Genomic DNA, 27,934 nt, shown 5'->3' on the forward strand with positions numbered 1-27,934 from the left:
TTAGCGTGGAGAAACGGAGGCGCAGGGATGACCTTATTGCTCTCTACAACTGCTTGAAAGGAGGGTGTAGCCAGGTAAGGGTTGGCCTCTTCTCCAAGGCAACTATGACAGGACAAGAAACCATGGTCTTAAACTGTGCCAGGGGAGATTCAGGTTGGACATCAGGAAGAATTTCTTCACAAAAAGAGTGATGGGATGGACTGCCCAGGGAGGCAGTGAAATCACCATCCCTGCAGGTGTTTAAGGAAAGACTGGACGTGGCACTTGGTCTAGTTGACATGACGGTGTTCGGTCATAGGTTGGACTCGATGATCTCGAGAGAGGTTTTTCCCAACCTAATTTATTCCGCGATCCTATGATTCTGTGAGCTCACAGCGCCACCTCCGTGAGGGGAAGGCGGGGGCATGTCTCTCCCCTCAGAGGCGGCTGCGGGTCCGGCGGCGCCTCCCCGCGCACCACGAGATGGCGCCGCGGGGCCGGGGAGCGGCCGGGCGGAAGCGGCGGGGGAAGCTGCGCTCGGCCCCGCCGGAACGGAGGGAGGGAGGGAGCGCTGGAGGCGGCCCTGCTCGGTTCCATTCGCCCGCCAGAGCTTCAGGCTGCCCGGGTGGGTGTGGGGATGGCGGAGGGTGGCGGCGGGAGCGAGAGAGCCAAGGGCTCCGTGGGGAGGTGTGGGAGCCCGGGCGCCTGGCGGGGCGGAGCGGCGGTGGCTGTGGCACCATGCGGTGGTTGTGGCACCATGCGGTGGTTGTGGCACCTGTACGGGCGCGGGGCTTTTCCGTTCCTTTTCTCTGCAGCATGTCGGCCCCGGTCCCGAGGCGGCGGTGAGGAAGCTCGGGCGAGAGCTGTGCTCTGTGCGCTGGGGCCGGGGCAGCCGGGCACAAGGCCTATGTTCCTACCACTTCTCGGGTGTAATTGTTAGCCCTGTTTGCAGAGGCGAGAGCTGCCCATCGCTTCTGTGAGCCTTAGAGTCACTGGCCAGAGTCTGGTCACGACACGTGTGCCACCAGGAAATGAACTATGTAGTGGCGAAGTTTCGTTCTTCTCCTTGTTTATAGCTAAACTGACCGGCCATACACGAAACATAAGTTTACTGGGGCTACTGATAGTTGTACAGCTTTTAGCACTTTGCTTTTAACCTCTGACTTTTGGCCCAAATAGCTTTTGGGTTTATGTCCTGGACCTCAGAGAATAAAGACCCTCTTTTGGGTAGCCACAGCTGATCACGCTGTCTTAGCCTCTGCTCGGGCCAAAAGAGCCATAATAAATAAGCTAAAGCTTGAAAACATTGCTTTGCCTTATGTGTGATTTGTATCCCTTCCATCCACAGCAATTGCTGCTGTTGTCGTAAGGAGACTGGTGTGAACATCATAGTGATAGGTGGGTCTTCACAGCACTCCTGTTGGGATGAGAAGCAGCTGTAACTCTGCTGTAAGTGCTGGACAAGTCTTGTATTTACTGCCATTCCCAAACAAGAATGCAGTGTATAGTGTTGAGAATTTCTGCCCCTTCTTTTTTAAGGGATATAACTTTTGCTGCCAACTGTCTCAGCAATCACAGGCTTATATTTCTCCATGGCTGTAACTAGGGCGCTTCAGTATTAAAGTTAACGTCACAGACTAGCAATGCACAGTATTAATCTGAAGCACAGGATGTCAAACTGCTTTTCAGACATTTCCCTCATCTGTTGGTAATTCTACACCAAGAATAAGCATCAGAAGTATAAAATTAAATAAGTGTTTATGGGAGGATGCACACACTTGCTGAAATCAGGAGAAATGTACCTGGAAAAGTAATTCCTGTATGCATATTCTAGTGTCACGTTTTACTGTGCATCTCTTAACTAACCTAACCATTACCAGAAGCTGGATGCTGAGTTAGGGACAGCTCTGGCCTGACTGAAGACATGTCTCACAGCAGGGACAAAAGCAGCAGTGGGCTGAGGGGGTGGTCAGCTGTCTGTTTTTTGGGTCATTTCTGATTCAAACATAGTTGGTGGTTTCAGGAAAGCTTTCTGTAAATGTGTTTTTTGGAACCTGCTGAATTTAATGACATAACACCATGCAACAGGTTAATTAATTAATCTTTTGTTGATCAGTGTTGTGAATAGTTGAACCCTCGCTGATCTCACACTGAGCTGTGAGTTGTCCCTGTCACCTCCAGCGTGGCCACCGTGTGGCAGCGCTGGATCCAGCACACTGCTGGTCCCAGCACACTGCTGGTCCCAGAGTCGTCCCCAGAGTGTGACTTATTTACTAAGTTATAAACCCCAGTGTGTCGTAGTTGTGTCTCACGATATGACAGACATGGTCTCAATTTCTGTTGACTCCAAAGAAATTAAATGCTGTCATTGCTTTGATCAGATTTGTTTATTTTCACTGATGCTCACTTGCCTCAAGCTGGCAAGGAGACAGGCGTGTTTTAATGAAAGGGAGTACATCCCTGGTTAATTATCAGTGGAGAAATACTTTAAAAATGTGAAAAGGAAGTAAATAATAGTAATAAAAAATTTCCGTCATTAATGAGCGGCATAGGCAAACAAATCTCCTCATTTTAAATTTTACAGTTGCTGGTGAATTTCATATGTTCAATTGCTTCAATATTTTATTTTTAAAAATGTAAGTTATAGACTATCACATTTGTTTTCTGCTGCTTGTCATGTTTCTGATTTTATATAGTTTGTTTTGAAAGAGTAATTCAGCTGAAAATAAAACAAACTCATTTTTTAATTTAGTGTCCAGGCTTGCAGCATTGTTTTTCTCTGCTTTATATTTGTAGTCTAATGTTTCATAAATTATTTTGGAAAATAATTAAAGTTTCTGTATTTGGCAAAACAGGTTTTTCTTATTTGGTAAACTAATAAAGCTGGATACTTTTACCAGGGTTTTTCCCCTCCTTCCCTTTCAGAAAGCATATGTACATGTTGTGTATACATGTACATATGTACATGTATAGAGTATCAGACTTCACCACTTAACTGCTTTAAAAAGTGTATTTACATTAAGCTCGAACCTGATTTCTGTTTATGCTGAAGCTAGTTCAAAGAATTTTTTGTCATGTAGGAATTAGAGTGAACACGAAAGTTAAGCATGTACTTTTTCTGAAGTGGAAAACGAAAGAATCAGCTACATGGGCTTAGGTTTCTAAGTATGAGAAAAAGACATTATGGCAACCTTTACAGCATCCAGATGTACGTGGGAAAGAGACAAAAAGTATATGTGTACATCATGAGAGAGTGGAGATAAAACTTTTGAAGAGGACTATTGTTAGAAGGATATGTTTGAAATGCACAGAGATGGCACAGGGATCTTTTATGCATGTGTGGATTTCAAGTGTTATAGGTAATCAAAGTGTTTTGCAGGGACCTCAGTGCTAGGTTTCCTTCTTCCTCCAAGCAGGCAGGAGAGAATAAAGTGAATTCACCTGCTTTGGTTGCCTGAATCAGAGTGCCTGGATCTTCAGCCTTTGCTGGCATGAGTTATCCCATCAATTGCAATGGGACTGCTCATGTATGTAGAGCTTCTTGTAGTTAGGTTGGTGTTACCAGGGATTTGTGAGTTTGAGCTTAATGTGGGCTTTGGAAAGGACAGAAATTTGCCTTTGTGATCGCCACATGATTTGCATTTTGTTTGGATAAAGCCCATCCCATTTCTTTTCACACAGTGTGACTGTGTGAGGCAAAAAGCTGCTCTTTAATCAGTATTGTTACATATGAGGCAGAATGCAACTGGTGTATGTACTGTATTCATATGCATTTTGAAAAATCATACTTTTATGCTTTTATAAATCTACAGCAGTTTTAAGTGCTGTCTTGGCTGTATTCCAGTGTTTCTGGGAAGAGTATTTGACCATTTCTTAGCCGTAGCAATAGGTACTTTAATATACTGAGTTTCTTTTACCTTTCACTGGCACTCACCTACCAAAGTTCAAGTTGGGGTGAGAGTATCAGGAGACATATGTGGATGAAACAGCTAATGTCTTAATGTAATAAAATAATTGCCAAATAGGGAGGGGATCCAGAATATTTCTCAGTGATTCCTACTGGTAAATCACAGTGAAAATGTTGGTAATTAAAAATCCCGCCTAGTGGTTGTAGATGTTATGTTCTCCCTCTTTCCTCCCTTTTTCCTTCTTTTTTTTCCCCTTCATCTGGTTGCCCCTCTCCTTTTAGCCTTTTCCTCCCATTTAAAAAATGTGGCTGCAACCTGAATTGACTTGTGTTTTCTTTATGGGAGGCAGGATCAGAGGCTGAAAAAGAAAAAAGTGAAATAAGGGAGTGTATGAAGTTTATAAGTGCACCACAGGCTTAAGCAGAAATCTATTGCTTGAGTGTGGTCAAGATGGATTGAAACATTTAATGGCAATTGCTTCTTTTATACAAGCCCCTGTGCAGACAACACGAAAAAGGGAGAACGGTGTGTTTCCTTCAAGTGTATAATTTTTGTTTGGTATTAATTCGGAAAATAAAGGCTGTAGAAGCATGAAGTGTGGGAGAAAAATAGAAAAGAAAAAGATAATGGGAAAAGTGATCAGTCACGGCATTTTAGGCTGCATTTGTGTGGAAGGCTCCCTTTTACCTTCCTTACTGTAATGGGTAATTCTAAGAAATGGGATTTTTACTGATGTTAATCAAAATATATAAATGAGAGACTTCAACTAGCCACAACAGAGAAGGTATGTTTAATACTTGTAGGCCATAGTACTCAAATATAACAAACTATATTCAGTGCCTGTGGCAATCTTAATACATATATTACGAATTAAAAAGCTACTGTTTTCTTTTCTAGTTCAACTTGATCATCACCAGAACAAACTCTACAAGAGATGGTAAGAGGTCTTTATGGGTTTCTGTGTGATAGCTTAGTCACATTTAAATACAAAATGCATACAAGCACTTATTGAACTGTGAATGCAGACATGTAAAAATTAGATGTGAAAGTAGCTAAATTGCTTTGAAAATAGAATTCGGATTACAACAATGAGTGATTTGTCTACTCCTGGGAAGACTCCAGAGACATAACAGGAAAATAACAGAGGACTCTGATCATTTGCCTTAGATTTATAGCTTTTGTTTCCTTGAGGAAATCTCTTATTTCCATTTATTCCACAGCTGAAAAAGCACAGACACAGAACTGAGTTAGACTAAAAGTGTTCCTTTCCCTTTTCCACCCCAATGCGAAACATTTCTGTAATTTCTTTTTTAACAGATGTATTTTTAAAATTCAGATGTAAGAGGGATTTTCAAGGGTCGCTTCCAACAAAAAAAACCCACAAAAAGTAGTTGGACAAGCACCATGATCACAGTTCTGTCTACATGAACTGGCTTTTTGTCTTTCTTTCCCCTAAATTAACAACTGGAACTAGTCAGCTAGACAAATCAACCAGCTGGATTCCAGAACTTGCAGTAAGGTCATCAATGCCCTTTTTAGAAACATTGTAAAAGAACTGGAGAATATTTTTGAGCTTTAAAAGAATGTACTGTCTTCTTTGGAGATACACAGAATGTAGGAGATACCTGCTTTTGTCAAGCTTTATGGTGTTTCAAAACTGGATTTTAAAGTATTTTAATATTTAAGGTAAAAAATAGACAAAATGTTTTAAAAGTAACCTGTGAATGCATTAGATTTGATAACAGGACATTCTCATCTGTCTGCTGAAGGATGAGGAGTCAGTGTGACATTCTTAAGCAAAGGGAAACAGTAATTAAAACATAGTTCATCCTAGCTTTTAGATAGTTGGATGATTAAGAATGAAGAAATTCCATATGGAAGGCAGATGCTTTTCTTGTACCCACTCATTTTGGGAATAAATAATCTAAACTTCATGGTCCGGTAGCTGTGTAATGTTAGACCAAGAGGAGACTAACAATGAAGTTTCAACTCCATGGATTCTTACTTTTCAGGAAAGATAAGTTGTATACACTTTTAAATCATGTATCTGAGCTCCATAACCCTTCACAAATAGGTTGTAGTTTTTGATCAGAAATATCTTAAGGAACGTAAGTTTGTTGTGGTGGGTTTTCTCTATGTAGTCTGTTAGCTGAAGGTATTTTGTTTCTGAGAACACTTAACAATGACCTTTAAAAGAGATAGCATTTATAGATCTCTTTTGGGATAATGGACTCAATTTTGCAGAAATGTGGCAGCATGGGAGTTACAATTATTATTCCAAACTCACTAGTATTTGCATTATTACCTGAGAAGCAGAAAGTGAAAACAAATGTAAGTAAACTAAGTTAACCTCTCTTGATAGTGTTAGCATTAAACGGAAAGTATTTCTTGGGTTTGTTTTTTCTGTTTTGCTTTGGGATTTTTTTCCCAAAGAATCATTCTTTTAAGACTATAGAATGGTGCCCATCAAGAGAACAGACTTAAAGATTTTTGTCTTGTATGTCCTTTAAAAAAACAAAACTTAATAAAGGACTGTAAATGTCACATTCATCTCTGAAAACCTCAGTTAATCTTGCCATAGTTTTGAGTGTTTGCCAAAATATGACTTAATTAAAATTTTCCAATTTGAAGTACATGCTTTCCATTTTAGCCCAGAGAAAAGATTTTCTATGGAAATTAAGACGTGGGGGGAAGGAAAAAAAAGATTTGCTGTTTAGTTTACTTTATGGTCTTCTTTTAAGATCCTTTATTATTACACTTTTTGAGAGCAGGATGAGAAGGGAGATGAAATGGCTTGTATGAAGGGAGCTTAAGGCTAGAGGAACTGTGGGGCTTTGTAGTTGCTGGTGAGGTGAAATCTGAACAGCATAAAACTGGGTTTTTTTTCAGGAAAACTAAGATTTACTGGAAGACAGGAGGTGTGTTACAGTATGTTTCATTCTATAGAGCTGTTTTTCTCCGTACTTTATCAGTGACACTTTATTACCTCTTTTCATGTTTTGATTGCTGATGAGCACAAAAGGGAGATTTACTGGCAGCTTGCATTTGGCCAAATACAGTCTTGTTTTTGATTGAGGCCATGATGGATATATGAACTTGTCTGAATTGCCATTTGACCTTTTCTGAGAAACTTTGGCAGGCAGAGGCAGGAAATATGTTACTGGATAAAATGAATGCCTTTGTTTAATATGGAGGAATTTTAATCTCTTGTGTTTTCTGTCTGCGGATTTGGAAATCAGGTGTGGGTTGTAATACCTACACCTTGGAATGATTCAGTTCTTAGAACTCACGTGAGTGGCTAAGGAATTGTGGAATATATCCACACAGCACATTCCCTAAAAAGAACTGATTCCCACTGTAGTAGCACGAACACTTGGAAAATACCTTCTGGATACTACAACTCCTCTATTGCTAGTTCTTCACTGGTAGTTGTGTTGATGCAAAAACAATCTCTTGTAGGAGTAATGAAGTGTAGGAAGTAGTGCACGTGCACCGTGTTGTCATTTTTCAAGTGTGCATGTTTTATCATAGGTAAAGGATTACTAGCGATTAAAAGGCAGAATTGTGCTTGCATTTTCAGTGTTTCTCCCTTAGTTATTGTCTTTCTCTCTCTCTTTGTTTGTGGCTCTTTATTAAAAAAATAAAAGGGTGAGTTCATTTTTTTTTTTGTCTTTCCCTCTCCCCCATGTTTTGGCCACAGGAAGACGCCGAGCCGTGGTATTCTCAGAAGGTGTACACGAGATACTGGAAGCACTATAACTTAGCCATGCGCTGGATGCGGAGGCACCAGAAAGCCTACAGGAAAGCCATGGAGTCCTTTTATCACCTACCGTGGTATCCTCCTGCAACCTCTCCCAGTAGCCACTACTCAGACTGGGATGGGAATGATCTCCCACATACCCGAAACCATTCTTCCCGCTATCCACCACATGGAGGAGCTCTGTATGATGGGGGAGCTCAGCAGTGCACAGGGGCCCACCGAGGGAGGGAGGATGCTGAAGAAGTCTCTGAAATGGAGGAGGATGCTGAAAGGGACTCCGAAATGGAAGAAGGCTCCGAGTCTGAAGGGGAGATAGAGTATGACTTGAGTAACATGGAGATCACAGAGGAGCTTCGCCAGTTTTTTGCAGAGACAGAGAGGCACCGGGAAGAGCTGCGTAAGTCCATACTTGTTCTGTGTTTTCTGGTGTTTGATGGCCATAACACCGAGTGCTGGATGGCTTCAATTTTTACAGGTTTTGCAAGAATTCTCAGAAATAGGCACTGCAAGTGAGGAAGCCAAGCAGAATGAAGCAGGCAAAACTGATGGCTGCGCTTCAGTACCATTTATTAGAAATAAATCTGTGAAAATGCTTGAAAGTTTTTTGGTGAGGGAGAGAGAGAGAAAATTGTGACTGCAAAGAAGAGAATAACGCATTTGTTCAGAGGACAGTATTAATCTTCAGCGCTGAAGAAAAAACCCAGTATTTTTATGGTTAAATCTAGTTAGCATGCTGTATTTCTGAGAGGGGGACCCACAGGAAATGCTTTATTACATCACTGAACCCTAGAGTAAGCCTCAGTGTATTTTATAATGTGGAACAGCCATTTTGTTTGTTATTCTTTGGCTAACCTGACAGTAAAATTTCGTGACCCTTTTCTTCTCCCCCTGCATCCTCTTCATTCTGTACTGTACCACAAGTTTCTCTTTGTTTCGCATCTTGATCTGGACCCAGGTCCTTTAGGAGGGATTGTAAGCCAAAGACTTAAGGTTTTTCTCAGGTCTTGATCCTCAGAGGTATTGGTCATCTTGCTTCTGTGAAATCCTTAAAAGAAATAAAGGATTATACTGTACTTCATTGACACTTTACTCATATACAGATGTTGCAGGCAAATTTATCATGCTCTTTTAAGAAAGCAGAATGATGAAAATAACTCTTCACACATGATTCCGGTAGTAAATGCCCAGAATGAATGCTTAATAGAGCTTTCTCTGAAAATGTTCTAAAAAGGTATAATAAAGGCAGTGATTGGGAGGGAAAGACAAAAATGGTTTTATTTTAAGTTCTTTGATTAGAAGGTATCCAGTGAGCTGAAACAATCCAGCCTAACTTCATACTTCTCATCAGTATGATGCACAGTTGATATAGTTAGCAGAGGAAGGTGAGTTAAGGAGCTCCATTGTAGTGCCTGACATGAATCCCTTTCTCATCATGCTTTTGCAGAATCAGCTTGGTGTTCTCTGTTGAAATGTTCCTTTGATGAGGTACATGATGCTTTAAGATGCTGGGCTGCTTCTGGAAATGCAGAACATTTTCTTTGGATTTATTTTGATTGTTATGGTTAGTGGTGTTTAAAGGTATGTGAGTGATTAAAGTGGAATTGGGAGATCTGGGCTCAGAGATGTTCTCTGTTCCAAATATCCTGTATGACCTTGGTATAGCTATTTAATCTCTTCCTGACCCCTTGCTGGCTGCTCTTGCTAAAAATATGATTTCGTTCTTTGTGATGAGCAGGTGAATTGGGAAGAGGTTTGTGACTCAGAATACAGATTTTACTGCTTTTCCTTCCACCACAGTGGTACTTGGAGCCGTTTGGAAGGATTAGGTCTCTGCTGGGTGCTACGTAGCAACCTAGTTCTGCATAAGTGTAACTCCATTCACTTCAGTGTCACTGTTGCAGATCTTCATGCAAATTTAAGTGGGCTCTGGTCTTTAGCTACTGCATGCCTCAGTTTCTTTAGTAGCTTCCCTGACAAAATGAGGATAGTACTAAGTAATTGTCTATAATTCCTCAAAGATGGAAAAAGTAAACAAGTACTTGATTTAATTGCAATTTAGAAGTGCCACAGAAGTCTTAGGTGAATGGTGCTATCTAAATGCTAATTTTGTGAGTAATTAAAAATACATTATGATCTTGCTCAGAAATAATTTTTTCGTGCATCATAAGGGAAAAGGAAAATAGAATAAATTTTTTATTCTATTGAAGTTTCTCAAAGAAAAACATAAGCACCAAGGAGCAGGGGAAAGTCATCGTTTCCCTGATGGTGTGGAAGTGAGCTTGTATGGAGTTGAAGGCAATACTACTGTACTTTAAGAGATAGTTTTACTAATTTTCCTGGTTGCTGTTTATGAACAAAATTAAATGCAGAAGTTCATTAAGCTGTGATCCATAATAATGCTATCATGTTATATCTTTCATATTGTGCAGAAGAACAGTTGTCATTCTGTATTGATGCTTAAGAAGGTGGAGATAATGCATCCACAAAAGAAATCCATGGTTATTTCAGTATTTTCTCCTTAATGCCTTTTCCTTTTAATCCCAACCTGCATGTCCTGGGCTGCCTCCTCTACCTGAGGAGCAGATTTGTAGAGAAACTTGGGCACTGTAAACCTCAGTAGTGCCTGAAATTTAGGCCTCCATGTCTGAAAGAGGCATTTGTGATGGTGAGGTAAGAGTTTTACGTATTCTTTGAAGAGAATGGAAATGTTTGGGTATATCAAGTAGAATACCAACAGAGATCTTGATGATCAGTTGAAGTGTAAGCCAGCTGTTAGGGAACATTAAGGGGAAGGCTGTGCCTCATATTTTCTTCCTCTGGCATAAATAAAGGGCTCCAGGTGGAATTCAGAGCCTTTGACCCCTGCACCTTGATATTCACTTGAGAAAAGACACCCAGCTTACTCTTCCATTAAAAGAAGAGTTTGCAAGAGTTTGATACATGTTTATCTGCAACTTACATGGGAAAAAAGCGGCAATGGGACAAATAGAAAATGGAATTTGGCACATAAGGAAGGGGATACTAATCTTTGTGAAGGATAAGTTCTGTTAGTCTGGTGTTTTTCAAGCCCTGCAAAAATTAGGAAATACTACACAGCATTAATGCAGGTGTTTTGGACACACATAGTGAGAGTCCAGATTTTCCAAGTAAGATATAGTTGGTTCCCACACATGATCCACGTCTCGTCAGCATGTAGAAGGATAATCAAATAGACTAAAATGAATACTAGCTGATGTCAGACTCTTCACTTACAATGCCTGATCTAGGGCCTGCTGGAAGTGAATGTGAGACATCAGAGGATAAGATCTTGCAAACTTTAACTGTAAAAAACTTAAATAAACCTGAGATGTAGGTGGCAATGAGATGACTCAAAGATCTTGGAGGTGTTTTCCAGCCTTAGTGATTGTATGATTCTCTGGTTCTATGAAAGACCTTTGTGCCTGGATAGTGACATACAAGCCTTAATGCTAACTGCAAAGAGAAAAGTTTCAGAGATAAGAAAGCGATTGTGTCAGACTAGCCAAAGAAGAAAACTTCAGGTGCATTTCATTTTTTAGTAACTGCTGCAGACTTGAAGAACAAGCAGATTCCTTACTGCAGTAAGCAATTGTTTTGTTTTCACAGTGGGCATTTGCAGTGATTGGCTGACTTGCAAAGTAAGGGCTTTGGCAAACTTGCTGCATGATTTAACACTTCTGCAGTGATATAGTTCACAAGCAACCTCTTTTAAAACAATCTCTTCTTTTTTGCCTTGAATTCATGTCAAATTCTTACTAGTTTTTATATTCATGTCATGTGTTGCAGTCAAGTTACATGTTCCTGGAATGCCCAGAAGTAATTGCGAACATAGTTTTGCTGAGGCTATATGAACGCAGACATACTAATGCGCTACAAACTTATCTAGATATATGGTGCATTTAATTAAAATCCCTTACAGACAATTTTAATTCCTTTCCTCTTCAGTTGTGTCTTCATACAGAATCATAATTATACAGAATCATAATAGTGATTTTCCCTTTTTAGAGGATTTTCTTGTCAGGCTAGTCTGTTCTGGTTCTTCATGTAACTGGGGATCCTAATAGACTGTACTCCTTGGGGGTATTTTTAGTTGCGTTTAAAAGTCTTCCCTCTGGCTGTCGGAGAGCATGAAGTTGTTATCCTGGGTTACCATACCTGTCAAACCTAGGTAGGGTACCAAATTCTCCAAGCATCCAGGCTGTAAAGGACAGAATGCAGTAAGTTGCCTTTTATATTTGCAAGAATTGAAAGGGCAGAAACCAAGAAAGGAAGATTCACAAGCCTAACAATTCTGTAAAATGTCTAATTGCACATATTTATTACACTTTTAAATTTAGCTTTTGAAACATGTAGTTTGTCCTTATGTAGTTTTTCTTTGTTCCCTTTTACATAAAAGAGAAAACACCGTAATTGGGTGAGTACAGCATTGCAAGAACCATTCTGTAGTAGTTAACAGGAAACGAGACAGTGTCCTTTATTTAAAAACAAAGAAAAGGAAGGGAAAGTACCATCATGTCAGTTCATTACTGAAGGATAATGGTCTGTCATTTGTTAATGCTCTGAATAGTTTTTTCCATTAAAGGTTCTTTTTGTATTGCCCACACATACCCTCCAGCTTCTTCCAAAAATATCGTTGTCTCAACTTAAAATTTTCATGCTAAATGGAAAACTTTTCTTTAAAAAATGAAAGGAAATGGTGGATGAAGATGTTTCTTTCAAAACTGCAATTTGTAGGGTTTTTTCCCTCAAGTTTCTTTTTCTCTGAAAGATCATAGTTGCCACTGCCTTTTTTGTGAAGAGGGAGTAATGGAATTTTCTGTGTTTTGAAATTTGTTTGAATTGTACCAGATCTGTGAAGCTTTTAGTTTTGTTTAAGGCCTGCATGCAGCTTTGGAAAAAAGACTTTGATTCAGGGAGTTTGCAAGTATGTTTTCCTTCTTTCCTTTGCTTTTGGTAAATATTTTTGTCCTGTTTTGTCTTTTTCTCCATCAGACTGTAGCTCAAATTCTTGAACTACAAATTCCTGGTCTCCAGCATTTCTGTTTCTTCCTCCCTGCCCTAAGCTGTCCAAGCATTGTGGATGGTGAACTTAAAAATATCTGATCAAGTTCCTTGACTTTATCAGCCTTGACTGACAAACTTTTTGACTGCCAAAAAGCTTTGTCTGGCATGAACTTTCACCACAATCTTTAGAAGTTGAGTTGCTGAAGCTTCTGAGAAATGCCTGTGAAATAAGAGCGCTCTCTGCAATGTGTGTGGGTGCTTGAGATGCTTTTGAAACATGTTTTTATGCGAGCTGAAGAAGAAATGTGAAAATCCCTCCTTTTGTACCACACTCTGATCTTGATGATGGAACCTTTTACTGTGTAGCAGCAGAATCTTGTCAAGTGCACACACTGTGTCCAATGTAGAGACTGTGTTATTTGGTACTGGCAGCCAAGAGCTGACTAAGTGCCCCCTTACTAGAGAAACAAGGAAAAGTCCCACAATTTTCACTGCTTTAATATTAAAAACCTGTCGGTACTTGCAAAATTAAAGGGTCTGAATTGCAGTTGGAGAGCGACAGTTGGGCACAGTTTTATATCCATTTCATGATAGACAATGTTTTCTTTGTACTGAGAGTATCAATTTGGGAACGCAGCCATTCTTAAAATATATGATAGTCAAGAAAATGTCCTTGGATCTTATGCTAGGGACAACATTTGAGCTTAGGAGAATGTATAATTGCTGTGTGACCCTGTGTCTTTCCTATCAAACCAACACATTTTGCAACAAGTGGGCATTATGCTGTACAGGTGTACTTGCTGCTGCAGGAAGCAATGGAAAAGAGACACTATAAAGCTTGAGGAAACTTCACTTTTGGTGTCACTGGACCAAGTGCAGCTACAAGTGGATATCCTCTGCTGTGTGCTCTGGAGAGTTGCGTGGCAGTTTATATATATATACCTGGAAATTATATGTAAAGTCTTTCTTATTTTTATGTGCCTCAGGCTGAGACTGACAGTGTTGGTGACCAGTACAAGGCCAGGCTTCTTGTTTTGCTGCTAAGGGATGCTGCACGTTTCAGCTTCTAGTAGGTGGCATCTGGGGATGCTGTGGACTAATCTCTCGTGTGCAGTGTGGACCATTGGGTGGAGCTTGGGCCTGAAATGCCACTTCCCTATCTGCCAATGGCTGTATTGGTCTCAGTTCTCCCTAAGCACACTGTGGAGTACTGGTATTTGAGTTACAGCAGGTTAATGCTAGGAGTGTGGGAAAATAAGCTCATGTGGTTCAGTATAACTGTAGTGTAGACATTGCTTTAAGAGGAATGCCAAGATGTCAAATGCCTTTACTTCCTCTTACATTTAAAGGAAATGAAGAATGCTGTGCTAATATGAATGTATTACACTTCAGGAATTTCTGTCTGAAATTGTCACCCTTTGTCTGTCTGCTGTGTTCCTGTTATAGTGAGATGGTACATATCTTAGGTGACTTCTTGAGAGGTTCAATTTATTCATCTTTATAAGGGATTTTGAGTACCTCAGCAGGAAGTAAGCAAAAGCCTCAGGTGGTAGAAGGATGAACTATATGATCTGAAAGAATTGTTCTTTACAGACTTTAACATGTTATTCCTGTGCCCAGAACGCTTCTTGTTGACATCTTTGCTGAACAAATAAAGGATTGGAGCTACCCTGTCTCCCAGAGGGCTATTATCCCGAAGTTTTTCATGAGGCAATAAGAGAAGTCTGGTAAACTTGAATTGTTGCTGTTCTTGCTAAATCAGTGCTGTGGTAAAATTCCTTCTGGCTGGACTTGTCTTGAAGATATGGGAATAAGATGTGCAGAACAGAGACAGGTCATTGCTCCTCTCAGCTGCCGTGTCCCTCACCATCCATGTGCTAGAGCTGCTTTTGATAACTGTTTCTTCATAGTTGCTGGTCACAGAAGGATCTCCTGGAAACAGGTCAGTAGCTTGCTCTGATGCATTAGCTATTGGAACTTTCTGTTTACAAAGAAAATACATGCAGTAATTCAGTTTTAGATGAGATAAGCAGAGTGTCAGTGCCTGTTTTGTGTCCGTGGGGTTTCCATTCCAGGGTTTGAGGGTATTGCTGTGACATACCTGGCCCCTGCAAAGTTTTGGCAAAGAACCAACAGGTGGGCCCCAGGACTGAGAGGCCACGTGTGGAAGAATGAATCCGTCCCCAGTCTTACTGTAAAAGCAAAAATAGTTTTCAGAATGCTGTTTTGGAAGATTGCTTCATATGGGAACAGTTTAGTGTGGGAAGATGCAGACGCTACTTACACTCGTAACTGGTCCTGGTAATTTTTTGAAGGCAGGTCTGCCTGCTTGCTTATTCCATTAGCATCTGCAGCTGCTCTGAGTGGCTCCTTTAGTCTTCCAGGAAGAAGGAAGCTAGTCATTTATACCCAAAGGATGATGCATCTTAAACCCAAAGGTTTGAGGGAGCATTGTCCCTCTTGTCTTTTCAGGGCCTGAGCTGAGCCCCTATGGCACCTTGTGATGTGATCTGCTGTGAAGCCTGTTCCCAGGAATCTAAAGCACCTCCTGCTCTATGAATTTGTGTCCATTTTCTTTTTATTTGGAGGTGTGATACAGGAGTAATAGCACTTCCCTGTCACTCAGGAAAATAGAGAAGGTTGACATGGCAACATACCAAGAAACAGTTGTGCTGTGGCCCTATGAAGTACTCAGTTCATCCGTGTTACAGTTGGTGCTGGCCTCCAAAGTACCCAAAGCTGTTTATGTGGATATTGGAATTTTCCCCTGATATTTTGAAGGACATGTGTCTTAAGTTGTCATACACTGCTCTGGTACACTGAAATCATGAAGGTAATGTAAAGTGAAGGCTAAATCTTAAATGAATATTTGTACTGAAATAAATAACATGGGTGTTACACTATTGAGTGTTATTGTTCACATTAACTGGGTAAGAATCTCTTAGGTTGAATTTCATTTGTAGTTGCTGAAGTTCTTGTTGCTCTGAAAGTCAGCTCTGTATTCACAGAAATTGGAGGAACATTGCCAAGGAATGTAGGTCTCCAAAGAACATGCTGGGCCTCAGCATTTTATGGTTGTTCAAATACTAACAAACTAATGCTGCTGTTCTTTCATTTTGCACAAGCCTTGCAGAGCACCTTCATTTCTAGGAGCTCTGCAATTTCTGATGTGGTTGCCGAGCAGAGGGTTGGAGAACTCGCTTTAAAATTCATCAGTTGTTATTTCATTGGGATTTTTGGCCGCTGCTATGATGGGAAGGAGGCTGAAAAATGTTGAAGAGTCCAGACTTTGAAGACTGCATCGTGTGACATGTTGATGGAGGAAGTGTTGAGGTGGTAGATCACAGAGCAGCTGGCTGGCTTTGGAGGAGTGCAGGAAGAATTATCTGCCTTTTTTCTGATCTCTCAGTTTCTCCCTAGGTAATGCTGGTGGTTCGTAGGGAGTTGCATTCCCTACTTTTGTGTTCTTCTCTTGGCCTTAGGTACTGACCTCTGTCATGAACAGGCTGTCAGGCTAGATGGGCTTTTAGTCTGATGGCTCTCCTTGTATAAAGTCTTCTCTTCATCAAGTCACTGAAATACTTGCTTTGTGTGTGAATTATCCCACTGAAGTGACAGGAGAGATGGAGCTCCTGAGTGCTAAGAAGTACAACTTAACTTTCTAAAGGGCGAGATGCCAGCTGCCTCTTTGAAAGCAGACAGTGCTGACTTCTGCTCCAGCACCCAACCCTGGAATTTCTTCTGAAGTCAAACATTTTCCATTTGCAGAAGGTAAAATAGACGGACATCTGCAGATTTCCTCTGGCATATTTTCCCAAGGTTTTTTTGTTGTGTTTTTAACACTGGGCATAACAGTTACCCTCATGTATTTAAGTATATTTCATTTAATTTACTAGAGTGCTGAAATGAGCAATGAGAAATGGAAAAGGTCATAGTTTCCAAAGCTGCCCCTCAGCCCTTTCCTTCACGAGTTGTGATATGCTTAACTGATTCCTTTAGTTTGACCCTCTTTCCAGATATCTCTTTCCAAATGCAGCACACACACAGTTTACTGGCAGCATGGAGAAAATGTGTATTTACTTGCTGAAATTAATTTTCTCTGGATCAGACCTTGTTATTTAATTCTGCATGTCTGTGGTAATATTAAATTATGGATGTGCCAGTTAACTGAAAGGTCAGTTTATAGTCTGAGTATACTTCCTTCCGAAAAATCAGCAACATGGCTACAGGTTGCTCTCCAAAAAAATGTTTTTCAAATGTTTTTGATAACATAGCTTCGTCATATCAGACAATAAACCAACCTTCACTTCAGCACTGTAGTCTGTGGCTGTAGTCAAGAAAGAAATTTCAGTGTGAAGTTCAAATGTGTGAGTTTCATTTAGAAGACTAACACAGGCTGCTTCCTTTTTATTTTCCTGAGAACACCAAACTCAGTATAATTTAGCTGTCTAGCGCTCTGTGCATCGTGAAACACGTTCTTCCAAGTGCATATGCTTAATTTCTATTCAAGGTACCCATAAAAAATTATTGTGAAACTCATGTTTCTTCAGCATTCTGGTTTGCTTTTAAAGAAGCACTTTTAAATTTGAACATTTCCTTGTTCCAGCTCCTCTGACTGTGCCATACATGTATGTGTAGATATAGTTATATATAGATTTAAGTAATCCTTCTGTTTACTCTAGCAGTGTTGTCTTTGTCTGGCATCAGCATTGTTGCCATCAGTGACAGATTGGAGTTGTTTTGGGGGATGGGAGTGCAGAGTCAGCTGGTCTGTATTTAGTCTTATTGCTGTAGACTTGATCCTTACTAGAGGCATCTGCCAGTGCCTGATCCTGTACTAATTTCTAAGCAGTGATCGGTCAGCAACTTCCCAGCAGTTTAATTCTGTCAGATGGCACAGTGCAGTCTGAACACCTTGGTGCCTCCTCTGGTGTGATACAGACTCCGATTACGCTGGGCTCACCCGTGTGTTTTCTGTCCTAGATGAGCGAATGCCTGATTCATCATCATGGCTAGGCTTCGCGAACGAAGATTTGGGAATGCCTGATTAGGAATTACTTTAAGAGCATTCAAATTTCTAGAGCAGGCTTTCACTTGAGGATCCACTGGACTAGCTTCGTGTTCATAGGGTTTAATTGTTTCAGTTCATTTTCTGGTTGGGATAAGAATATCCCTTTTTAAGGGTTTCATTGTGAAGGTAAGAGAAGAAAATAAAAGAAAGGTGATTTGATGTTTAGCTGGGCAGTAACCATTGTAGCCTAGTGCGAGTGTAAACATGGACATGAGGGCTTATGTTGTTTCCATGTAGGATTGTTGGCAGTTTGTTTTGGAGACCACACAACAATCCTTCTCAGTTTTTAATCCTATTTCTAAAACAAAAATCGGCCTCTTTATTCTCTTGTTAGCTGTAAAACTTTCCGCCAGTTACTTAACCCAAATAACAAAATAATATGAGGTAATTAATTCTTTAAAACATTCAGGTAAGACGGATTAATTACAGTGCGGCATGTGCTTAATTAACTTGAGAATGATACATACCACTCGGCAGCAAACCTGAAAATGGAACACCTTGGTTCTAAACTTCCTTCCTTCCTTCCTTTCTGTTCATTTTTATTTCAAAGGTAATTTTCTTCACTTGCTCTCTTGGTAAGTAATTTTGTCCTGTTTCTACAGAGCTGTCCTCTTCAAAATATGTAGAAAAGTTGGGTTACAGTGAAAGAGAAGGTATCAGAGTACTTCAGATTTGTAAAATCTGTTTGCTGTCTGCTTAGGCAGCCTGTTGCAACTGAGTCTGTCTGAGGGAGTGCAGTCTCTCACCTGAGACTATTTCCTGCTCTTACCAATAGGTTTCAGTTGGGCTGTGCTTCAATCTCAGTGCCAAAGCCAGGTTAAGCAATTTTTCTTCTTAGACATTTGATTCTGCTCTGGTGTTGCCAGGACACTGAACTGTACCAGACCTAAATATAACTTGTTGGGATTGGGTTTGGGGTTTTCTGGGTTTTTTTTTTGTTGTTTGGTTGGTTAGTTGGTTTTTGTTTGGGTTCAATTGTTTGTTTGTTTGTAGGGTTGGGTTGGTGGGGTTTTTTTAGGATTCATTGTGTGGCCCCTTACACAGTTGTAACGTCATCCTTGAGGGGCCTGGGAGCTGGAGCATGCAGTTAAGGGAGAAGGAGAGGAGCAGAAATTGCATAAGCTGGTTTTGTAGCTGAGGAAAGGAAAATGTCCACGGAACCATGGTTTCAAACTGCCACAAGCTTGCCAAGGAATCACATCTGCTCTTACTTCAAAGCCTGTAACAGAAAATTTTCTTTTTTCTTGAACATATTGCATTGCTTGTAGATACATGTGGTGAAATATTCAGTTTCTTTTAACTTATTCCCTCCTCAACTAGCAGATGGAAATTTTGTCAGTGTAGATACTTGGGGCTTTAATACCTTCAGCATCTTTGTGGTGGTTGTGACTCTGTTGAAAGCTTAACGTTACAGGCAATTACTCGCACTGGAAGTAATTTTTATTCCAAATCAGTGTTTTCGAGCCAGCTACAGCATTTGATTTTTCTGTGTAGATGAGACTGCTGGCATAGCAAGATATGGCCTAGCTGTCTTTGGAGATCAGACTTCTGTTAAAAATGGGAAAGGGAAAGTTACATGGTGTCTTGGGGAATCCTGTCATCAATTTTTTGCAAGCACAAAGTTTTAAATTTAAGAATAAGTTTAAATGGAAATCTATTTTCCCCAAGCCAACTTATACCTAGAATGAGGCTGTTCATTCTGCTATAAAATCATAATTTTCTTTTTTCAGTATGTTTCCACAGTTTCTGTAAGTTACGTAGTGTTCCAAGGTAACCCTCCAGTAAGCAACACCGTGCTGTTTTCAGCAACCAAGAATATTTTATCTTTACAGATGTGGGGGTGAGTCACAATTGTTTGTATCTCGCAGGCTCCCACTGTTGGAAACTCTTGTCCTGCAAATCTTTTTGCTTGATGAAGAGTTGTACTTGAGATGTCAACCCTCTGGAAATCCAGAGCTCTGTCGAGCTCTGCAGAAATTAAACTCCTTGAATATCCTGTTTACAAGTCCTCAGATTTAAATCCTTGTTTTGTTGGAATTCCTTTAGGCAAAGATTTTGGTTTTCCCCATGCTATCCCTGCTTCCTGTAAGTATGGGCACAATAAAAGGGTCTGATTCTATCACCTCTGGAAAACTCTTATGTAGGTTTGTGGTAAAGGTATTTAGCTAGCTTTTCTAGGAAGATGAAGGAGCTGGCATTTTGCGAGAATCCTGTGTGGGCAGAACACTTAACACAGCAGATAGGCTCGTGGGAAGTGGCATTCAAAGAGAGAACTAGGAGTTTTTAATCAGTAGAAATGGGTAGTGTTTTTAACTCTGTTAGTGTGGGCTGCTCAAGATCAACTCAGGTAGCATTTAAGATGAAAAGCTCAGAAAGTGCACACGCAGCGGTAACAGAAAATAATTCATCACTTGAAGTAAGCAAACAGATGTATGAAGGGGGTATAGGTCAGTCTGAAATCATGGAGAAATAAAAACACATCGGGACTGAGTAAAGTGCACTATTTCCTTGAAGAATCATGAGCCAACTAAGCAAGAAACTGAAAGTCAGTAAAGGCATATGACACTTAGGAGGAGCAAGTCTCTTACTATAGCTATCATTGTGTGGGGCAGCACATGGCAGACTGCAGGGTGTGAGAACTGAGGGACCTGTGGGGAAGGCTGGCTGTAGAAGAAACGTGTTCAGATTGCATATGGTCACTGGCTACAGTCAGCTAGGGGTTGGATGTATAAATATTGAGAGCTAAAAATGGTTCGAGAAACCGCACAATGCTGGGTACGAATCTTTCATTAAAAATCCGACATAGATAATTACCCTCCCTACTTCTGTGTCCTTTTAATGTTGCAAAGTCTCTCCATGGAGACATTTTTCTGAATCAGGGAATTTATTTGGATTTTGGTTTTGAGGTTGTTTTTTCCTTGTTTTGTTTTGGTTTTTTTCTTTTAATAAGAAAAGGGTAAATTCCGGACAGGAAATTTTTTTTATTACTGCTTAAGCTTCTCAAAGGATATTACAAAGAAAGAAAAGTGAAGTGGATCAAACTTACGGCAAGTGTGTGACATTTGCATTTTTATAAAAAAGGAGAAATAAGACATCTGAGTTGCTAAGGGCTTGTGGGGAAAATAGCTTATGTCTTGAAGGGCTTAGGTCATTGTCTTGCTGAAAGTATATAAGGTCATTTGTGTGCATATGAAGGCCCAAATGCAGCGAATAGTTAATATACTAGTTACTGTTCATCCTGCTTCTGGCAGACCTTGGGGATAGAGGTAGTTGTCTGTATTTGTTCACTTTGATTTTCAGCTCGTACACGCCAGATTGAAAGTCTTCCATAAAAGGTGGGAAAAGTGGTAGAGGGGAAACAATAACCCAAAACTTTCTTTCAAAAGGCCTGGAATCACTGAGAATGCAGTATGGGTTAGTAGATATGCTTGTTTTGGCTGGGGTAGAGTTAACTTTCTTCACAGTGGCTGGTATGGGGCTGTGTTTTGGATTTGTGCTAAACACAGGGCTGATAATGTAGAGATGTTCTTGTTATTGCTGAGCATGGCTTACACAGAGGCCAGGCCTCTTCTGCTTTCTGTGCTGCCACACTGGCAAGGAAGTTGGGGGTGCATGGGAGGCTGGGAGAAAACACAGCCAGGGCAGGTGACCTGAACTGACCAGTGGAATATTCCAGACCATATGACATCATACTCAGTATATAAACCTGGGGGGAAGAAGGAGAAAGGAGGGCCTTTTGGAGTGATGGTGTTTTGTCTTCCCAAGTCACTGTCACACATGATGGTGCCCTGCTCTCCTGGAAATGGCTGAACATCTGCCCAAACATGGGAAACAGTGAATTAATTCCTTGGGTTAGCTTTGGTTGTGTGCATGGCTTTTGCTTTCCCTATTAAACTCTCTTTATCTCTACCCATGAGTTTTCCAGCTTTTACCCATCTAAGTCTCCCTCTGATCCCGCTGGTGGAGGAATGAGGCTGTGTGGGGCTTGGTGTCTGGCTGGGGCTAAACCACGATAGATCTCGACTTTTTTCCTTCATGGTTAAAAAATTATATTTACTATGTTTGGAAAAGTGTCCCAGCTGGTTTTGGCCAGGTAATGATGACTTTCCAGCAGAGCTGGACTTGGTAGGAATAAGTTAATTTTGAAAAGAGCTTCAAGAGAGTGAAAGAACATCTTTGAAAAGAAATGGAACTGACCAATTGGGAAAACATCAGCAGTGCTTTTCCTTTGTGCAGGAACCCATTACCACTGCAGCTGCTTGCCTGCCTTGTGACCATTTGCAAAATACTGTTCCATGACTGGCGGAAGCTTGCCAGTAGTTGAAGCTGAATGCTGTAGAAGAAAGCATGTTTATTTTTTAGTCTGTGTGAACTGGAAGGAGGAACTACTTAGAACTGTGTAAAAATTACTTGTTTCATGTCTATAACTTGGCAGCACAATGACTTGTGAATGTGGAATGTGAAAGTGATCTGAGGATGAGCTGGGGACTTCATTGCTGCAGGCTGAGAATTAGTGTTTGAATAAACCTTGCTACCTACTTCATGGATGAGTATTTGGTCCTTGCTTCAGAGAAATTCTGGTTGCCTCAGTGGGCTCAGGGCTATAGACAGTTTATAATTTTGTTTGTTTTTTTCCATTGTCAGATGCCTGTTGTCATCTTTTCGATGAAGAGGTAATTGCATATTTAGCTCAAGTTGTACTGCTTTGTATTGTTTTTAAAATAAACTCTAAGATAATGGAAAGAACCCAGACTGCTGCATATTAGAGAAGTTCTACTTCCCAGCCCCTGCCCCACCAAAGAAAGTTTAGTGTTCATCTCAACAGGACAATGTTTTCTCTGCTGTTACCTATTCCTTGTATCTGTGTTTGACTGAAAATACTGCTTTTGGAAAAGCAGCATTTGGTTTCATTACTTCTTTCCTTGATTGAGTGCAAATAGTGCTGCCAGCTGTGAGGTGGTCAGACACTGGGACGGGTTGCCCGGAGAAGTTGTAGATGCCCCATCCCTGGAAGTGCTCAAGGCCAGGTTGGATGAGGCTGTTAGCACCCTAGTCTAATGGCAAGTGTCCCTTCCTATGGCAGGAACTATATGGAACTACGTGATCTTTAAGGTTCCTTCCAACCCAAGCCATTCTATGATTCTTTCTGTGACTGTGGATTTTGTCACAGTAGTGTCTCTCCTCAAATAGCGGATTTGAAACTGCAACATGTTCCACACAGCTGCAGTAGTATTACCAGCAACAGCTGTCATGTTCTATGCTCAAATTCAGCCCTTGGTGCAAAAAACTATGGGTCCCTGTAGCCAGTTTGTGTCCCAAGCCTCTGCCTGGACTCTGTAGACCTGATTTATGTGTCTGCGAGTGTAATGCAATCACTCTGGGACTTTTTTTAACCCGTAGCTGTGGAATAGCAGAAGTCAGGTTAGAAAGTTAAAGGCAGTACATCTGATTAGTGTAAAGTAAAACATGTGCTCCAGATGTCCAACAGGTAATTTTGAGAACAGAATTTAAATTGGTATTATTATTTTGATTGTTACTAGTAGGATCTGCAGATTTATGAACTGCTCAGTGCTACAAAATGGAGATTGATGTGCCCTAAACTGTAATCCACTCATCCATCATAAAGCTTCTGCTACAAACCTATTTAATTACCAAACAGAAGAATTCATTATCTATCTCCAGAGAAATTGATTTTTCTTAATAATAAAGCATTAGTGTGTGCAATGAGCTATCAGAGAGCATTCTATGGCAAGCAAGCGAGGAAGCAGCTGTCTCTAGCATGCAGCTGTGGAACTAAAGAATAAAGAATTTCCATGGGCAACACAGAAGTACAAGGAATTATCTTTGTGGCCCAGGAGAGTTAACAAATACGAGTTCAGTTCATTGCCTTGCCAGAGTTTTGCTGTGGAGAAACATTGGTGTCCCAGGAAGTTGGTTTCAATGGGACACAGGTGACCTGTGTAGTCACCGCCTGGGTGCTATACCTTGTCCTCAGAGTGCTGAGCCCTCTGTAGACAGTGTTAGCTCCTCCTTTAATTCAGACCTTCTGGTTAAAATGGCCTGACACCAAATAAATCTGACTCTTCCAAAAGCACATATGGACTCTAATGTATGTTTCCATGTGAATTCTGGCAGTGCAGCCAGTTCAGGGTGTGCCCTTAAAGCAAAGTCACAGAAACAGCTTTCTGGAACAGATTGCTAATAACTCCTCAAAGCCTTCTGTCCTTTGTCGACCAGCACAAAACTGTGAATGGTGTTTCAGATGACAGGACAAAAGCTTTCTATGTCCCTGTCAGACAAACAGATCCCAAAATTGAAGTTTCTGATTCTTTAAAATATCTATTTTATGTGAATGAGGTATAGGAGATAATTCCTTTAGGAAGGCTGACAGGCAGTTGGCTGCTATATATACTGTACTTTCCAGTATAAAAATAAACTGCAGATGTTTGACACAGATCTGTCAGGATACTTAACTTTGGGTTGGGGTTTGCAGATGTCATGTGCGTTGTGGAAGCTAAATCTTTGCCTTAAGGGGAAAGAGGGAAGAGGTACATGGCAGCAAACAGTGAGAAGCATGTCCTGTGTGTGTCTAATGCATTCTGACCTGTGGACACTGTCCTTTTTGATATTTAAAAAACCCAACTGCTGTCATTAGTAGTGAACTGTGTCACGCAGTTTTGAGGACAGTCGTTTGTTACTGGTAGGCAAAGGAGTTCAGCTACCAGGTGATTTTCTACATCTTGTAAAAATGTCCCAATAAGAGGGGAGTTTTGTATAGAACTACGCTGTTTTAACTGCACAGAGCATTATTTGTTTCATCAAAGCAGCACCCAGGAAGTGGAGGTAAGTTTAGACATGCAAAATCAAGTTCTCAGTTGGGCTTACCAAAGAGAATTTTTGTTGACAGATTGGTCCAAATGTTTTGCCTCTGTGAATTGTTTTAAATCCTCTTTAAAAGACCTGAGGCAAGGATTTATGTTGGTGGTGTTTCGTTTGTCTTCAAAGCAACAGAGTAAGGCTGCCAGCTGTGAACTTCGAAAGCCTTGAGAAATGGATAAGGTTGGATAGTTTACTAAACACAGCGCCTACAGCTGTGTGTCATTGAATGCACTTAATGGCAGACATGACAGACCAATTTGTTAATTTTCATAGAGTAGTAACTGATTACATTTTCTCTTGGCTGTGATTCAGCTAAAGTTGCATTGTCCTGTGCATTATTTCCTTTCTCAGCTGCTAAGTCATTACTTTGGAAGCAACTCTCTTGTTTGTTTGGGGGTTTTTTTGTTGAGAGAGTGGGTTGGGATTTTTTTGGTTGAGTTGTTTCTGTGTTTTTTTGGTAGAGGGATTGTGTTTTGGTTTTTGGTTGTTTGGGTTTTTTTCTTTTTTCAGGGTATGTGTATGTTGGGAAGAAATGAAGCAATGCTAATTTTTGCTTACTAGTACTAATACAGAAGTTTGCTACAATTTTAGGATTCAATTCCAGGGTCTTCTTCCTTTCTTCCCACTTCTTCCAGCCTACCTTTATTATGATATTTAGTAGGAATGTGTCTTTATGCAAAACGAGCGCAGCTGCACCCTCGAATGTGTGAATTTTGGCCTTTTAAGACCCAGCAAAAATATGAATATGTCATATTTTTAAAATCTAAACTGAAGCATGATTGGTTGATAGCTCAGTAATTTACATCTCTTATGGTTTGTTTGTCTAGGGAGGCAGCAGCAGCTGGAAGCTGAGGACCCGTACGTGGAGGCTGATCAAGACCTTCACAGGAGGACAGAGCGTTCTGTGGAGCCGCCGACGGAAAGGCCTGGGGAGAGGCGAATGGCAGAAATGAAAAAACTGTATGGTGCTGATGCTGCCAAAATCCAGGCAATGGAGGCTGCCATGCAGCTTATCTTTGATAGGAACTGTGACAAAAAGCAGCCCAAATACTGGCCCATTATTCCCCTTAAGCTGTGAGTACCTGGACTGTGCTCTGACATGGCACACAACTGTGCCTCAGTCAGGTTGTGCTGCTGAAAGAACAAACGGCCAATTTTGGTTTTGGGTGGGCTTTGGGGCAGAATCTGGCAAGGACAGCATGTGTGTCTTTGGCCTTTGTTTCTTTTACACTGTCTGTCAGCAATGCTCACTGTCTGTTCAACCCACATACCGTTGTCAAGTAGTAATAGGAGGGATGGGAATGTCAAACCTGTCTTAAGTCATGTGTTTACTTGTTTGATACCCACCTGCCTTGACCATGCTTGCAAGAAACAACCATGTCTATACTCAGTGAACTGGGAAAACTTAAAATGATGCAAATAAGAAAAAGACCATAGGAATTGTCTGCTCTTACTGTTTAGGAATTTGAGTGATCCCATTTTTTAGTCTTAACATAGTAGCATTTGGATTCTGTTTCACATAGCACAGCTCGAAGTGTTATGTCTGCTAATCTTGGATTTTTTTTGAGAACCAGGAGCCCACTGGCCAAGATACAACTTATCAAATTACCCTAGCCCAGACGTTTGAATTCTTTTTCAAAGATTTATAATAACGCAGGAAGTTTTTCTTCCAGACTGATACTTGTCTGACAGAAGTCTGACTCTAAAGCAACATTATATGGAAAAATGTTTTAATGAAGGGGGTGGGAGGGTGGGACAGAAGCCTGATATGGTCCTGTCTGTTAGAGGTCTGTTTAGCAGAAGAGAAACTTAAGAGGACACAACATTATAGGAGACAGTGCATGCAGTGATTTTTGCTATTCTAATAAAAAGCACCTGACAGGTTTGAAGCTTTACAGAAGGCTTATTATTTTGATAGACTGCATCTGAACAATGTATATGGAGGTATGAAAGACAGGTAGCCCTGCAGGCTATGTCTGTTTTAGGTGCAGCTTTCCAATGCCCGCCTGCACACGACATGCACAAGACTTAAACACAAGCAGGTAGATGTGCCTCTGTGTGTACTCATCCATCTGCACAGGCTGTTTGGTTCCATTTCTGTCACTCTCTACTTTTGGTCAGTTGTGTTTGCTCCACTAGTAGCTAACAAGGTGGAGTGAGGCACACAAGTGGTCTGTGTAAGAGAGGCAGAACTGGCCCCTCAAAAACAATGACTCCTTAAAAAATGGTACCGTGAATACTTCCAAGGACTCTCGGTGAAGCACTGCTGCTACACCTCATTGTGTGCTGAGGGGCTGTAGTTTGTCTCACAGCGTTTCCATGCCAGGGCCAAAGAACCTTCTGCTCATTTAATAGTGACATATTCATCTGTCTTTCTGGCAGCAGAGGAAGGTCACAACTAAAATTCTGGCTTCAGTTTATTCCCAGTGTATCCAGAGTATCTCTGAGGCACGTGTAGTTCGTAATGCACACCAGCAGTTGCTGTGCCCTCTGCAGCAGCCAGCTGCAACAAAGCAAGTCTGCAATGCAGTTTGAAATAGCTTTGCTTTTACTAGTAGTTACTATGTATTTTCCAAGCAGCATTTCCCTGTCACTTGTACCTTTTTCACTTTGGTTGTGACAAGATGAAGTTAAATTGAACACTGATGTTAAAAAGCCCCCAATCTCCAGGACTTATTACTGGTGTGATTAGTCTGAAAAACTTCAGTGAGACAGGAGAGGGAAAAGGGTTATTAACAGTCGTGCATTTGTCTTCACTCTTGTTTTTGGTGGGTTTTGTCAAAAATTTGGTGTTTTGTTTGGGTTTCCTTTCATTGACCAAATAAATTTTCTTCATAACACTTTGTAATTTACTTTTGTTTTGTATAAACAAACTTCCATACTTAGGACACTTCAATTCTCATATGCTAAAGCTTTCTTTTAGCTGCTGCATTGTTTAAGGACGATTGAACTTAGAGCAAGAACAGTTTTAGCATATGGAGAAGCGCAAGGAGTGTTGACAGGAGTTTTCACAGGAGTGCCAGTCAGTACCACAAATGTATGGTATTGCACAAAATGAATGGGAAGGTTGCTGCATCCGCTGGGGGAAAACCCTGTCCCAGATTAACATACATAAATCTCTCTGTTCCTATTTGAAGTGTTTCCAGTGTGGTGATGGTGTTTTCTCTGTGCAGTTCAGTTCAGAAAATAAAGGAAGAATGGGTAGGACTGTTCTTGCTTTTCAACACAAGTCCTAGTTCTTGCTGTGGTTTATTTTGCACCTAGCTGGTTCTTCTAGCAGAAGCAGAAATTCTGGTCTCCAAAAGTATTTGTAGA

The 27,934-nt window shown here is 40.7% G+C and overlaps 2 protein-coding genes across 5 annotated transcripts in view; one reads left to right on the plus strand and one right to left on the minus strand.

The window, feature by feature from the left end:
- On the plus strand, positions 1-27,888 carry GEMIN8 (gem nuclear organelle associated protein 8). Of its 4 annotated transcripts, none has more exons than XM_051794997.1 (5): positions 493-604; positions 1,328-1,428; positions 4,785-4,824; positions 7,588-8,044; positions 25,447-27,888. In XM_051794997.1, exons 3-5 carry the CDS (start codon positions 4,822-4,824, stop codon positions 25,695-25,697), a joined length of 711 nt encoding a protein of 236 aa, XP_051650957.1. In that variant the 5' UTR covers positions 493-604; positions 1,328-1,428; positions 4,785-4,821; the 3' UTR covers positions 25,698-27,888. The 4 variants fall into 4 exon arrangements, with proteins under 4 accessions (XP_051650959.1, XP_051650956.1, XP_051650957.1 ...); XM_051794998.1 differs by having other exon boundaries at positions 1,328-1,377; XM_051794999.1 differs by lacking the exons at positions 493-604; positions 1,328-1,428 and adding an exon at positions 1-74.
- The window catches only part of RAB9A (RAB9A, member RAS oncogene family), a 394,770-nt gene that overhangs the window by 182,278 nt on the left and 184,558 nt on the right, over positions 1-27,934 (minus strand). The window lies entirely within an intron of this gene.

Source organism: Manacus candei, unplaced genomic scaffold (genome assembly GCF_025592945.1).
Source record: "Manacus candei isolate 608988 ecotype Guabito, Panama unplaced genomic scaffold, ASM2559294v1 h1tg000041l, whole genome shotgun sequence".
NCBI classification, from domain to species: domain Eukaryota; kingdom Metazoa; phylum Chordata; class Aves; order Passeriformes; family Pipridae; genus Manacus; species Manacus candei.